This window comes from Hyla sarda, unplaced genomic scaffold, assembly GCF_029499605.1.
Source record: "Hyla sarda isolate aHylSar1 unplaced genomic scaffold, aHylSar1.hap1 scaffold_753, whole genome shotgun sequence".
NCBI lineage: Eukaryota > Metazoa > Chordata > Amphibia > Anura > Hylidae > Hyla > Hyla sarda.
In genome coordinates this window covers 84,409-101,016 of record NW_026610777.1, presented here as the reverse complement: position 1 = coordinate 101,016, position 16,608 = coordinate 84,409, and the positions used below count along the sequence as shown (strand labels likewise).

General features: G+C 43.4%; 1 protein-coding gene across 2 annotated transcripts in view; it reads left to right on the top strand.

Moving 5' to 3' along the window:
* The first annotated feature begins 1,852 nt into the window (after positions 1-1,852).
* The window catches only part of GNMT (glycine N-methyltransferase), a 52,074-nt gene continuing 37,318 nt past the window's right edge, over positions 1,853-16,608 (top strand). Inside the window, exons 1-3 of one of the 2 annotated variants that reach the window (XM_056554498.1) lie at positions 1,853-1,868; positions 7,126-7,358; positions 12,025-12,152. In XM_056554498.1, coding sequence (XP_056410473.1) covers positions 7,153-7,358; positions 12,025-12,152 — 334 coding nt within the window. In that variant the 5' untranslated portion in view covers positions 1,853-1,868; positions 7,126-7,152. Of the gene's footprint in view, positions 1,869-6,724; positions 6,866-7,125; positions 7,359-12,024; positions 12,153-16,608 lie in introns of those variants that run through there. The other variant, XM_056554497.1, reaches the window with a different exon arrangement.

The window sequence follows — 16,608 nt, the reverse complement described above, 5'->3', positions numbered from 1 at the left end:
GACGGAGATCGTCGGGCGGCACTGTCGCGCGGCAGTGTCGTGCAGCGCTGGATCCTACGGAAGCCGGTAAGTTGCCCAAGCCCTAAAACTGTTTCCCAACCAGGGTGCCTCCAGATGTTGCAAGACTACAACTCCCAGCATGCCTGGACAGCCTTTGGCTGTCCAGGCATGCTGGGAGTTGTAATTTTGCAACATCTGGAGGCACCCTGGTTGGGGAACACTGGCCTAAAACAGTGTTTCCCAACCAGGGTGCCTCCAGATGTTGCAAAACTACAACTCCCAGGTTGGGAAACACTGTGCCCGGCCTCCACCCCACCTTACTGTAAGGGCATGCTGGGAGTTGTAGTCCTGCAGCTGGGGGCAGGGGACAAGCTTGTCACTTGCCCACACATCTCCTGCACCACACAACTACAACTCCCAGCATGCCCTTACTGTAAGGGCATGCTGGCAGTTGTAGTCGTGTGGGGCGTGAGCAGGTGATAATAAATGTACTAACCCATTTTTTTTTCCTTCTCATTTCAGATCCGTGTATCCTGTGGACTCCTTCGGATTCGGTGGACTACTTCGATGACCAGCATTTTTCTTTGTTTGATTTTAATAAAATAGTTAACGAGGGCTTGTGGGGGAGTGTTTTTCGTAATAAATTTTTTTTAACCCCTTAAGGACTCCCATTTTGGCCTTAAGGACTCAGACAATTTAATTTTTACGTTTTCATTTTTTCCTCCTCACCTTCTAAAAATCATAACTCTTTTATATTTTCATCCACAGACTAGTATGAGGGCTTGTTTTTTGCGCAACCAGTTGTCCTTTGTAATGACATCACTCATTATATCGTAAAATGTATGGCGCAACCAAAAAACACTATTTTTGTGGGGAAATTAAAACGAAAAACGCAATTTTGCTAATTTTGGAAGGTTTCGTTTTCACGCCGTACAATTTATGGTAAAATTGACGTGTGTTATTTATTCTGAGGGTCAATACGATTAAAATAATACCCATTATTACATACTTTTATATTATTGTTGCGCTTAAAAAAAATCACAAACTTTTTAACCAAATTAGTACGTTTATAATCCCTTTATTTTGATGACCTCTAACTTTTTTATTTTTCCGTATAAGCGGCGGTATGGGGGCTCATTTTTTGCGCCATGATCTGTAATTTTTTTTGATACCACATTTGCATATAAAAAACTTTTAATACATTTTTTATAATTTTTTTTTAAATAAAATGTATTAAAAAAGTAGGAATTTTGGACTTTTTTTTTTTTTTTCGTTCACGCCGTTCAACGTACGGATCATTAACATTTTATTTTTGGCGATACCAAATATGTCTGCAAAAAATGTATTTTACGCTTTTTGGGGGTAAAATAGGAAAAAACTGACGTTTTACTTTTTTATTGGGGGAGGGGATTTTTCACTTTTTTTTTACTTTTACTTTTACATTTTTTTTTACACTTGAATAGTCCCCATAGGGGACTATTCATAGCAATACCATGATTGCTAATACTGATCTGTTCTATGTATAGGACATAGAACAGATCAGTGTTATCGGTCATCTCCTGCTCTGGTCTGCTCGATCACAGACCAGAGCAGGAGACGCCGGGAGCCGCACGGAGGAAGGAGAGGGGACCTCCGTGCAGCGTCATGAATGATCGGATCCCCGCAGCAGCTGTGTATATAGAGGGGGGCTGTATATATAGAGGGGGTCTGTGTATATAGAGGGGGGCTGTGTATATAGAGGGGGCTGTGTATATAGAGGGGGGCTGTGTATATAGAGGGGGGCTCTGTATACAGAGGAATGGCTGTGGATATAGTGTTTCTGGATTTCCCTAAAGCATTTGATACTGTCCCTCATAGACGTCTGACAGGTAAGTTAAGGTCTTTGGGTTTGGAATCTTTAGTTGTAACTGGATTGAACACTGATCATGGATCGTACCCAGAGAGTGGGGGTCAATGATTCGTACTCTGATTGGTCCCCGGTTATTAGTGGTGACCCCAAGGTTCTGTACTGGGCCCGCTGCTGTTTAATTTATTTATCAATGATATAGAGGATGGTAATAACAGCTCTGTATATAGAGGGGGGCTGTGTATATAGAGGGGGGCTGTGTATATAGAGGGGGGGCTGTGTATATAGAGGGGGGGCTGTGTATATAGAGGGGGGGCTGTGTATATAGAGGGGGGCTGTGTATATAGAGGGGGGCTGTGTATATAGAGGGGGGCTGTGTATATATAGAGGGGGGCTGTGTATATAGAGGGGGGCTGTGTATATAGAGGAAGGGCTGTGTATATAGAGGGGGGGCTGTGTATATAGAGGGGGGCTGTGTATATAGAGGGGGGCTGTGTATATAGAGGGGGGCTGTGTATATAGAGGGGGGGCTGTGTATATAGAGGGGGGGCTGTGTATATAGAGGGGGGGCTGTGTATATAGAGGGGGGCTGTGTATATAGAGGGGGGCTGTGTATATAGAGGGGGGCTGTGTATATATAGAGGGGGGCTGTGTATATAGAGGGGGGCTGTGTATATAGAGGAAGGGCTGTGTATATAGAGGGGGGGCTGTGTATATAGAGGAGGTCTGTGTATATAGAGGGGGGCTGTGTATATAGAGGGGGGGCTGTGTATATAGAGGGGGGGCTGTGTATATAGAGGGGGGGCTGTGTATATATAGAGGATGTGTATAGGTTACAAGATGACTTGGATAGACTAAGTGTCTGGGCCTCCACTTGGCAAATGAGGTTCAATGTGGATAAATGTAAAGTTCTGCATCTGGACACTAATAACCTGCAGCATCGTATGTCTTAGGGGGGCTGTGTATATAGAGGGGGGCTGTGTATATAGAGGGGGGCTGTGTATACTAATAACCTGCAGCGTCGTATGTCTTAGGGGGGATTAAACTGACAGAGTCACTGGTAGAGAAGGATCTGGGGGACTTGTAGATCACAGACTACAGAATAGCACAATGTCAGGCTGCTGCTTCCAAGGCCGGCAGGATATTGTCATGTATCAAAAGAGGCCTGGACTCCAGGGACAGGGACATAATACTCCCCCTTTATAAAGCATTGGTACAGTCTATAGTGTATAATACTCCCCCTTTATAAAGCATTGGTACAGTCTATAGTGTATAATACTCCCCCTTTATAAAGCATTGGTACGGCCTCACCTGGAATATGCTGTTCAGTTTTGGGCACCTGTCCATAAAAGGGACACTGCGGAGCTGGAAAGGGTGCAGAGACGCGCGACTAAACTAATATGGGGCATCTAGAGAAAGAAAGGAAGGCGCCTCATGTGCGGGATCAGTAGATCTTGCAGGTGGGGGTAGGGGACGGTGATTCCCAAGCCGCTTACCGAAGTTGGTTGTGCGCCCACACACAACAAGGTTAAGAGCAGAAGAGATATGGAAGAAGGTCCACTGCAGCCCTCCTGGGTAAGAGTAGAATCAAAAGCGAATGACCAGGGAGTCAGGAGTTTGTCTGGCGCAGAGAGGAACCATCAGGCAGCCAAGTAAAATCAATGGATTTATTAGATGCAACGCGTTTCGCTGCGCATGCGCAGCTTCATCAGGCATGACAAGGGAAGGCTGGTAACAGATATATATACCTCCAGGAATTAACCATTAGAGTGCTTTTTGAAAGAGTTGTTACATAGAATTACATATCCATATGACAATGTATGAAAAAAAATGGATTAATTTCGAAAATATTATACCTTGATTTCTTTTCGTTCCTTCTGTGCTGTTCACCCTGGAGCGCCCCACGGTGTATTTATTATTTCTTATGTTTTATTATCTAAGTTCTGTTTATTTTCCTTTCTTTTCTACATATAAATACTTTTGTATTTTTTATTTATCTATTGTTTGTTAATTTGGATTTTTGTACGAATATTCACACCCTGCGTTTTCGCCGGTTGCTGTATTCAATACCGCACTAGTTATTCGAGTTCATCTTATTTTCTAAGTAGTGTTCATACATTTCCTTCTGGTCAGTTGCGATTTGGTTTACCGCACTGTCATCTATTTATTCTTTATTTTATTTTAATAAGGCAGCGATATACAATTAAATAATTTTTCTATCCCTTGAATTAATATACATAACTCTTTATATCATATACATTTTTTGAAATAATATCCAACTTGTGTTGTTGAATGCCGCACCGGTGACTAAGCGGTGTGACTTCTTGAGTCGCTTGTGGTGTTATATTCACACCACATGCGATAATTATATTATATTATATATATATATCTATATATATATGTTTACAGGATTGCATTGTGCTTTCATATTGCTGTTTTATTACTATTTTTGTGATTTCTGTTTATCTATTTATATTTATTTATATCTATCTATATATTTTTTTCATACATTGTCATATGGATATGTAATTCTATGTAACAACTCTTTCAAAAAGCACTCTAATGGTTAATTCCTGGAGGTATATATATCTGTTACCAGCCTTCCCTTGTCATGCCTGATGAAGCTGCGCATGCGCAGCGAAACGCGTTGCATCTAATAAATCCATTGATTTTACTTGGCTGTCTGATGGTTCCTGTTACGCCGAGCGCTCCGGGTCCCCGCTCCTCCCCGGAGCGCTCGCAACACCCTCGCTACTGCAGCGCCCCGGTCAGATCTACTGACCGGGTGCGCTGCGATACCGCTCCCAGCCGGGATGCGATTCGCGATGCGGGTGGCGCCCACTCGCGATGCGCACCCCGGCTCCCGTACCTGACTCGCTCTCCGTCGGTCCTGTCCCGGCGCGCGCGGCCCAGCTCCCTAGGGCGCGCACGCGCCGGGTCTCTGCGATTTATAGGGCCACTGCGCCACTGATTGGCGCAGTTGGTCTAATTAGTGTCTTCACCTGTGCACTCCCTATGTATACCTCACTTCCCCTGCACTCCCTCGCCGGATCTTGTTGCCATTGTGCCAGTGAAAGCGTTTCCTTGTGTGTTCCTAGCCTGTGTTCCAGACCTCTTGCCGTTGCCCCTGACTACGATCCTTGCTGCCTGCCCCGACCTTCTGCTACGTCCGACCTTGCTCTTGTCTACTCCCTTGTACCGCGCCTGTCTTCAGCAGTCAGAGAGGTTGAGCCGTTGCTAGTGGATACGACCTGGTCACTACCGCCGCAGCAAGACCATCCCGCTTTGCGGAGGGCTCTGGTGAATACCAGTAGTAACTTAGAACCGATCCACTAGCACGGTCCACGCCAATCCCTCTCTGGCACAGAGGATCCACCTCCTGCCAGCCGAATCGTGACAGTTCCTCTCTGCGCCAAACAAACTCCTGACTCCCTGGTCATTCGCTTTTGATTCTAATATGGGGCATGGAACATCTTAGCTATGAGGAGCGATTAAAGGAGTTACAATTGTTTAGTCTTGAGAAGAGACGTATAAGGGGGGATATGATAAACGTATATAAGTATATAAATGGCCCATACAAAAAATATGGAGAAAAACTGTTCCAGGTTAAACCCCCCCAAAGGACGAGGGGGCACTCCCTCCGTCTGGAGAAGAAAAGGTTTAGTCTCAAGGGGCGACACGCCTTCTTTACCATGAGGACTGTGAATTTATGGAACAGTCTACCTCAGGAACTGGTCACAGCAGGAACAATTAACAGCTTTAAAACAGGATTAGATACATTCCTGGAACAAAATAACATTAATGCTTATGAAGAAATGTAAAATCTCATCCCTTCCCCAATATCGCGCCACACCCCTACCCCTTAATTCCCTGGTTGAACTTGATGGACATATGTCTTTTTTCGACCGTACTAACTATGTAACTATGTAACTATGTAATACACACACACACACTAAACGCCGTTTACCACTATTCTGAGCCATGACTACAATTTAGTTATTGAATTATTTAGATGTGGCGAAAAAGCTAAAAAAACAAAACAAAAACAAAAGATCCAGAAGGAAACCAGCAGCCAAACCTATTCAGACAGCAGGAAAAAGGAACAGACTATTCTTTCTACTACATGAAGTAAATTTCCCACTTTTGCCTATTTGTGCCAAATTCATTAACACCGTGCAACAATTTAGTAAATTTGTCGCACATAGTCAAAAATGAAGTAGAAAAAAACAGGGTAAAAACCAGACGACATAGTAAAAGATTAGTAAATGCCCCTCATTGTGCTTAATTGGTTGGCAAACTGGCCTGACTTGAACCCCATAGAGAATTTATAGGGCACTGCCAAGAGGAATATGAGACATGAGACCGAACAATGCAGAAGAGCTGAAGGCCGCTATTAAAGCATCCTGGTCTCCCATCACACCTCAGCAGTGCCGCAGTCAGGTAGTAATTGCTGCAAATGGGGCCCTAACCAAGTGCGGAGTACATATGCATGCTTATACTTTTCAGATATCCCATATTGTTCTATGTCCAATCCTTGTTTTCTGGATTGCATGTAATATTTGAATTTTCTGAGATTGTGGATTTGGAGTTTTCATGAGCTGTAAACCATAATCCTCACAATTATCACAAATCACAGCTTGAACTCTCTCGCTTTGCATGTAATGAGTCTCATGTATTAGTTTCACCTTTTAAGTAGCATTACTGAAAGAAATGAACTTTTACACGATATTGAAATTTTGTGAGTATCACCGGTGTATATGGAGCAGATTCTGGCTTGGCTGGTCATCCCACCTTGCAGGAACAGCTGCAGCCAATAGGTGGCACTAGAGAGCAGCGCTCTTCCTTCTGGGAGAAGGTCACTGTGGATGGTGCAACATTGTACAGGGATTGCGATTTCCAGAGCAGGCAGACCGGTTATCAGAGCGCCCCCTGTGGGCAGACAAACTTCTCTTTTCTCCAATGAAGAAATCGCTGGCAGGACCACAAACATTTCCTCATGCCTAAAGCAAACAGAAGCTTGTGAGGGCGGGAGGTGACAGGTCGGGGGGGTTCCCTGTGTCTGCCCCTGTGACTGACACTTGTGATTGGCTGTGGGGAAGGCGTGACACTGTACATTCTGGGAAGTTGTTCAGCTGTGTGTTTGATATGAATGAGGGTGTCGGACATGTCTGTGCAGGGATTGGCTCTGGCAGCGAGTGTATATACATTGCAGATACAGGACAGAGACATCCAGGCACCTGCTGTGTAACAGTGACAGCTCTGACTCTATCGTCCCTCAGGAATAACGCGCTGCGGACGGGATTACCATGGTGGACAGCGTGTTCCGGACACGGTCACTAGGAGTGGCGGCGGAGGGTCTCCCGGATCAGTATGCTGATGGGCGAGCGGCCCGGGTCTGGCATTACTACATTGGAGACAAGAGGAGCCGCACAGATGAATATCGTACCTGGATCCTGTCCCTGTTACATAAACATGGCTGCCGGATGGTGCTGGATGTCGCCTGCGGCACAGGGTGAGCACACAGGACGTCTGGACTATCATATATACTCTGCTCTATCATATATACTCTGCTCTATCATCCTGTATTATCATATATACTCTGCTCTATCATCCTGTACTATCAGATATACTCTGCTCTATCATATATACTCTGCTCTATCATCCTGTACTATCAGATATACTCTGCTCTATCATATATACTCTGCTCTATCATCCTGTACTATCATATATACTCTGCTCTATCATCCTGTACTATCATATATACTCTGCTCTATCATCCTGTACTATCATATATACTCTGCTCTATCATATATACTCTGCTCTATCATCCTGTACTATCATGTATACTCTGCTCTATCATCCTGTACTATCATATATACTCTGCTCTATCATCCTGTACTATCATATATACTCTGCTCTATCATATATACTCTGCTCTATCATATATACTCTGCTCTATCATCCTGTACTATCATATATACTCTGCTCTATCATCCTGTACTATCATATATACTCTGCTCTATCATATATACTCTGCTCTATCATATATACTCTGCTCTATCATATATACTCTGCTCTATCATCCTGTACTATCATATATACTCTGCTCTATCATCCTGTACTATCATATATACTCTGCTCTATCATATATACTCTGCTCTATCATCCTGTACTATCATATATACTCTGCTCTATCATCCTGTACTATCATATATACTCTGCTCTATCATCCTGTACTATCATATATACTCTGCTCTATCATCCTGTACTATCATATATACTCTGCTCTATCATCCTGTACTATCATATATACTCTGCTCTATCATATATACTCTGCTCTATCATCCTGTACTATCATATATACTCTGCTCTATCATCCTGTACTATCATATATACTCTGCTCTATCATCCTGTACTATCATATATACTCTGCTCTATCATCCTGTACTATCATATATACTCTGCTCTATCATCCTGTACTATCATATATACTCTGCTCTATCATCCTGTACTATCATATATACTCTGCTCTATCATCCTGTACTATCATATATACTCTGCTCTATCATATATACTCTGCTCTATCATCCTGTACTATCATATATACTCTGCTCTATCATCCTGTACTATCATATATACTCTGCTCTATCATCCTGTACTATCAGATATACTCTGCTCTATCATCCTGTACTATCAGATATACTCTGCTCTATCATCCTGTACTATCAGATATACTCTGCTCTATCATCCTGTACTATCATATATACTCTGCTCTATCATCCTGTACTATCATATATACTCTGCTCTATCATCCTGTACTATCATATATACTCTGCTCTATCATCCTGTACTATCATATATACTCTGCTCTATCATCCTGTACTATCATATATACTCTGCTCTATCATCCTGTACTACCATATATACTCTGCTCTATCATCCTGTACTACCATATATACTCTGCTCTATCATCCTGTACTATCATATATACTCTGCTCTATCATATATACTCTGCTCTATCATCCTGTACTATCATATATACTCTGCTCTATCATCCTGTACTATCATATATACTCTGCTCTATCATCCTGTACTATCATATATACTCTGCTCTATCATCCTGTACTATCATATATACTCTGCTCTATCATCCTGTACTATCATATATACTCTGCTCTATCATCCTGTACTATCATATATACTCTGCTCTATCATCCTGTACTACCATATATACTCTGCTCTATCATCCTGTACTATCATATATACTCTGCTCTATCATCCTGTACTATCATATATACTCTGCTCTATCATCCTGTACTATCATATATACTCTGCTCTATCATCCTGTACTATCATATATACTCTGCTCTATCATCCTGTACTATCATATATACTCTGCTCTATCATCCTGTACTATCATATATACTCTGCTCTATCATCCTGTACTATCATATATACTCTGCTCTATCATATATACTCTGCTCTATCATCCTGTACTATCATATATACTCTGCTCTATCATCCTGTACTATCATATATACTCTGCTCTATCATCCTGTACTATCATATATACTCTGCTCTATCATCCTGTACTATCATATATACTCTGCTCTATCATCCTGTACTATCATATATACTCTGCTCTATCATCCTGTACTATCATATATACTCTGCTCTATCATCCTGTACTATCAGATATACTCTGCTCTATCATCCTGTACTATCAGATATACTCTGCTCTATCATCCTGTACTATCAGATATACTCTGCTCTATCATCCTGTACTATCAGATATACTCTGCTCTAACATCCTGTACTATCAGATATACTCTGCTCTATCATCCTGTACTATCAGATATACTCTGCTCTATCATCCTGTACTATCATGTATACTCTGCTCTATCATCCTGTACTATCATGTATACTCTGCTCTATCATCCTGTACTATCAGATATACTCTGCTCTATCATCCTGTACTATCATATATACTCTGCTCTATCATCCTGTACTATCAGATATACTCTGCTCTATCATCCTGTACTATCAGATATACTCTGCTCTATCATCCTGTACTATGAGATATACTCTGCTCTATCATCCTGTACTATCAGTATTACACTGCTCTATCATCCAGTACTATCAGTATTACACTGCTCTATCATCATGTACTATCAGTAATACACTGCTCTATCATCCTGCACTATCAGTAATACACTGCTCTATCATCCTGCACTATCAGTAATACACTGCTCTATCATCCTGTACTATCAGTAATACACTTCTCTATCATCCTGTACTATCAGTAATACACTGCTCTATCATCTTGTACTATCAGTAATACACTGCTCTATCATCCTGTACTATCAGTAATACACTGCTCTATCATCCTGTACTATCAGTAATACACTGCTCTATAATCATGTACTATCAGAAATACACTGCTCTATAATCCTGTACTATTATTATTACACTGCTCTATCATCCTGTACTATCAGTAATACACTGCCCTATCATCCTGTACTATCAGTAATACACTGCTCTATAATCATGTACTATCAGAAATACACTGCTCTATAATCCTGTACTATTATTATTACACTGCTCTATCATCCTGTACTATCAGTATTACATTGCTCTATCATCCTGTACTATCAGTAATACACTGCTGTATGATCATGTACTATCAGTATTACATTGCTCTATAATCCTGTACTATTATTATTACACTTCTCTATCATTCTGTACTATCAGTAATACACTGCTTTATAATCCTGTACTATCAGTAATACACTGCTCTATAATCCTGTACTATCAGTGATACACTTCTCTATCATCCTGTACTATCAGTGATACACTTCTCTATCATCCTGTACTATCACTAATACACTGCTCTATAATCCTGTACTATCAGTAATACACTGCTCTATCATCCTGTACTATCAGTAATACACTGCTCTATCATCCTGCACTATCAGTAATACACTGCTCTATCATCCTGTACTATCATTATTACATTGTTCTGTCTTCCTGTACTATCAGTATTACACTGCTCTATCATCCTGTACTATCAGTATTACACTGCTCTATCATCTTGTACTATCAGTGATACACTGCTCTATCATCCTGTACTATCAGTATTACACTGCTCTATCATCCTATACTATCAGTATTACACTGCTCTATCATCCTGTACTATCAGTATTACACTGCTCTATCATCCTGTACTATCAGTATTACACTGCTCTATCATCCTGTACTATCAGTATGACACTGCTCTATCATCCTGTACTATCAGTATGACACTGCTCTATCATCCTGTACTATCAGTAATACACTGCTCTATCATCCTGTACTATAAGTATTACATTGCTCTATCATCCTGTACTATCAGTATTGCACTGCTCTATCATCCTATACTATGAGTAATACATTGCTCTATCATCCTGTACTATCAGTATTACACTGCTCTATCATCCTGTACTATCAGTAATACATTGCTCTATCATCCTGTACTATCAGTAATACACTGCTCTATCATCCTGTACTATCAGTATTACACTGCTCTATCATCCTGTACTATCAGTATTACACTGCTCTATCATCCTGTACTATCAGTATTACACTGCTCTATCATCCTGTACTATAAGTATTACATTGCTCTATCATCCTGTACTATCAGTATTGCACTGCTCTATCATCCTGTACTATGAGTATTACACTGCTCTATCATCCTGTACTATCAGTATTACACTGCTCTATCATCCTGTACTATCAGTAATACATTGCTCTATCATCCTGTACTATCAGTAATACATTGCTCTATCATCCTGTACTATCAGTAATACACTGCTCTATCATCCTGTACTATCAGTAATACACTGCTCTATCATCCTGTACTATCAGTAATACACTGCTCTATCATCCTGTAGTCAATATTACTTTCCTGGATCTCATAGAGAGCAGTGCAGACTGTGGTCACTATTACTTGGAGACCTGAAATAAATATTTAGAGACCACCCCAAAAATCCCTGTAGAACCTACATAAGATGACGGAACACAGCAGCGTCCCGTGTGGTTCCTCCTTTTGTCCAATCTAGTTGTTACCATCACTGTTATGGTTCCCCCGGTATGGTTAGTATGGCAGGACCCATTAACCCTTAATCTATCTTTTTCTTCAGGGTGGACTCGGAGATGTTGGTGGAGGAAGGATTCTCTGTAGTCAGCGTTGATGCCAGTGATAAAATGTTGAAATACGCCCTAAAGACTCGCTGGAACAGAAGGAAAGAACCCGCATTTGACAAGTGGGGTGAGGGTTACTGCATGTGAGTGGGTGAAGAGTGGGATGTCCTCAGTCACGGAGGGGGGAGATGATCGGATATAGTACGGTTAGAATTCAAGGAGAATTGGACCTGAAGGAATTGTTTTAATGCCAGATGGTAGGAAAGAATATGGTCAAAATAGGCAGAAATCATGTAAATATATAACATATGGCCGGTGATTGTCCCCAGATGTATGATGGGCTCTACAGCTGTATGATGGTCTTATAGTACAGGGGACACAGCTGTATGATGATCTTATAGTACAGGGGGCTCCACAGCTGTATGATGATCTTATAGTACAGGGGACCCTACAGCTGTATGATGATCTTATAGTACAGGGGACTCTACAGCTGTATGATGATCTTATAGTACAGGGGGCTCTACAGCTGTATGATGATCTTATAGTACAGGGGGCTCTACAGCTGTATGATGGTCTTATAGTACAGGGGACACTACAGCTGTATGATGATCTTATAGTACAGGGGACTCTACAGCTGTATGATGATCTTATAGTACAGGGGGCCCTACAGCTGTATGATGATCTTATAGTACAGGGGACTCTACAGCTGTATGATGATCTTATAGTACAGGGGGCTCTACAGCTGTATGATGATCTTATAGTACAGGGGGCTCTACAGCTGTATGATGATCTTATAGTACAGGGGGGCTCTACAGCTGTATGATGATCTTATAGTACAGGGGACTCTACAGCAGTATGATGATCTTATAGTACAGGGGGCTCTACAGCTGTATGATGATCTTATAGTACAGGGGGCTCTACAGCTGTATGATGATCTTATAGTACAGGGGGCCCTACAGCTGTATGATGATCTTATAGTACAGGGGGCTCTACAGCTGTATGATGGTCTTATAGTACAGGGGGCCCTACAGCTGTATGATGATCTTATAGTACAGGGGACTCTACAGCTGTATAATGATCTTATAGTACAGGGGACTCTACAGCTGTATGATGATCTTATAGTACAGGGGGCCCTACAGCTGTATGATGATCTTATAGTACAGGGGACTCTACAGCTGTATGATGATCTTATAGTACAGGGGGACACTACAGCTGTATGATGATCTTATAGTACAGGGGACTCTACAGCTGTATGATGATCTTATAGTACAGGGGGACACTACAGCTGTATGATGATCTTATAGTACAGGGGACTCTACAGCTGTATGATGATCTTATAGTACAGGGGACTCTACAGCTGTATGATGATCTTATAGTACAGGGGGCTCTACAGCTGTATGATGATCTTATAGTACAGGGGACCCTACAGCTGTATGATGATCTTATAGTACAGGGGGACACTACAGCTGTATGATGATCTTATAGTACAGGGGACACTACAGCTGTATGATGATCTTATAGTACAGGGGACACTACAGCAGTATGATGGTCTTATAGTACAGGGGACTCTACAGCTGTATGATGATCTTATAGTACAGGGGACTCTACAGCTGTATGATGATCTTATAGTACAGGGGACCCTACAGCTGTATGATGATCTTATAGTACAGGGGACTCTACAGCTGTATGATGATCTTATAGTACAGGGGGCTCTACAGCTGTATGATGATCTTATAGTACAGGGGACCCTACAGCTGTATGATGATCTTATAGTACAGGGGACCCTACAGCTGTATGATGATCTTATAGTACAGGGGACCCTACAGCTGTATAATGATCTTATAGTACAGGGGACTCTACAGCTGTATGATGGTCATATAGTACAGGGGGCTCTACAGCAGTATGATGATCTTATAGTACAAGGGGACACTACAGCTGTATGATGATCTTATAGTACAGGGGGCCCTACAGCTGTATGATGGTCATATAGTACACGGGGCCCTACAGCTGTATGATGATCTTATAGTACAGGGGGCTCTACAGCAGTATGATGATCTTATAGAACAGGGGGCTCTACAGCTGTATGATGATCTTATAGTACAGGGGACTCTACAGCTGTATGATGATCTTATAGTACAGGGGACTCTACAGCTGTATGATGATCTTATAGTACAGGGGACTCTACAGCTGTATGATGATCTTATAGTACAGGGGACTCTACAGCTGTATGATGATCTTATAGTATAGGGGACTCTACAGCTGTATGATGGTCTTATAGTACAGGGGACTCTACAGCTGTATGATGGTCTTATAGTACAGGGGGCTCTACAGCTGTATGATGGTCATATAGTACAGGGGACTCCACAGCTGTATGATGATCTTATAGTACAGGGGGGCACTACAGCTGTATGATGATCTTATAGTACAGGAGGCTCTACAGCTGTATGATGATCTTATAGTACAGGGGACTCTACAGCTGTATGATGATCTTATAGTACAGGGGACTCTACAGCTGTATGATGATCTTATAGTACAGGGGGGCTCTACAGCTGTATGATGATCTTATAGTACAGGGGACTCTACAGCTGTATGATGATCTTATAGTACGGGGGGCTCTACAGCTGTATGATGATCTTATAGTACAGGGGGCTCTACAGCTGTATGATGGTCTTATAGTACAGGGGGCTCTACAGCTGTATGATGGTCTTATAGTACAGGGGGCTCTACAGCTGTATGATGGTCTTATAGTACAGGGGGCTCTACAGCTGTATGATGGTCTTATAGTACAGGGGGCTCTACAGCTGTATGATGGTCTTATAGTACAGGGGGCTCTACAGCAGTATGATGGTCTTATAGTACAGGGGACTCTACAGCTGTATGATGATCTTATAGTACAGGGGACACTACAGCTGTATGATGATCTTATAGTACAGGGGACTCTACAGCTGTATGATGATCTTATAGTACAGGGGGCTCTACAGCAGTATGATGGTCATATAGTACAGGGGGCTCTACAGCAGAATGATGATCTTATAGTACAGGGGACTCTACAGCAGTATGAAAGCGGGGCCGCGCGCGCCGGGAGAGCAGTGAAGGAGGACGTGGTGGGTGAGAGACACGGGGCGCGATCCGAGAGCGGATAAGACCCGCACCTCGCATCGCGTCATGGAAGCAGCGCTCGCGGTCAGCACTGCATCCAGAGCACTGCATCCAGAAGCACGCCGCAAGCTCTTCAGGGAAGCAGCGGGACCCGGAGCGCTTGCGGCGTGCTTCTGGATGCAGCGCTCCGGCCCGCACCGCTGACCGCGGGCGCTGCTTCCATTATGCGATGCGAGGTGCAGGACATACCCGCTCTCGGATCGCGCCCCGTGTCTCTCACCCACCACGTCCTCCTTCACTGCTCTCACGGCGCGCGCGGCCCCGCCTTCTAGGGCACGCGCGCGCCGGCTCTATGAAATTTAAAGGGCCAATTCACCACTAATTGGTGCCTGGCCCAATCAGTTCAATACATATAAAAACCCACTTCCCCTTCCTGTCCTTGCCGGATCTTGTTGCCTTAGTGCCCTGAAAAAGCGTTTTGTGTATCCCAAGCCTGTGTATCCAGACCCTTGCCATTGCCGCTGACTACGGACCATTGCTGCCTGCCCAGACCTTCTGCTATGTCTGACCTTGCTCTTGCCTTGTCCTTGTGTACCCCTTCTGACTCAGCTGTCAGTGAGGTTGAGTCACTATTGGGTGGACCTGGGGGTTACCTGCCGCTGCAAGTCCATCCCGCTTTGCGGCGGGCTCTGGTGAAAACCAGTAACCCTTTAGATTCTGTTCCCCTGGTACGGCCCACGCCATCACCTCACTGACACAGAGGATCCACCTCCAGTGTCCTCTCTGCATACCAGTCCGGATCCTGACAGTAGATCCGGCCATGTATCCCGCTGAGGTCCCGCTGCCCAGTGTCGCTGACCTTACCTCCGTGGTCGCCCAGCAATCACAGCAGATCGCGCTACAGGGACAGCAGTGGACTCAGTTGACCACTATGCTGCAACAGCTTCTGCCGCAACAACAGCAACCATCTCCTCCGCCAGCTCCTGCATCTCCTCCGCAGCGAGTGGCGCCTCCCAGCTTCCGCCTGTCTCTACCAGACAAGTTTAATAGGGACTCTAAACAGTGCCGTGGATTCCTGTCCCAGTGTTCCCTGCACCTGGAGATGGTGTCAGACCAATTCCCTACAGAACGGTCTAAGGTGGCGTTCGTGGTTAGCCTGCTGTCTGGAAAGGCCTTGGGAGCGCAACGATCCTGCCACTGCTACAATCCAGTCCTTCTTCTCTGAAGTACGTAGTGTATTTGAGGAGCCAGCCCGGGCTTCCTCAGCCGAGACTGCTTTGCTGAATCTTGTCCAAGGGAGTTCTTCTGTTGGCGAATACGCTATCCAGTTCTGCACCCTCGCTTCTGAACTATCCTGGAATAATGAGTCCCTTTGCGCGACCTTCAAGAAAGGCTTATCCAGTCACATCAAAGATTTCCTGGCCGCATGAGAAATTCCTGCTAATCTTTCTGAACTCATCCATTTGTCCTCCCGCATCGACATG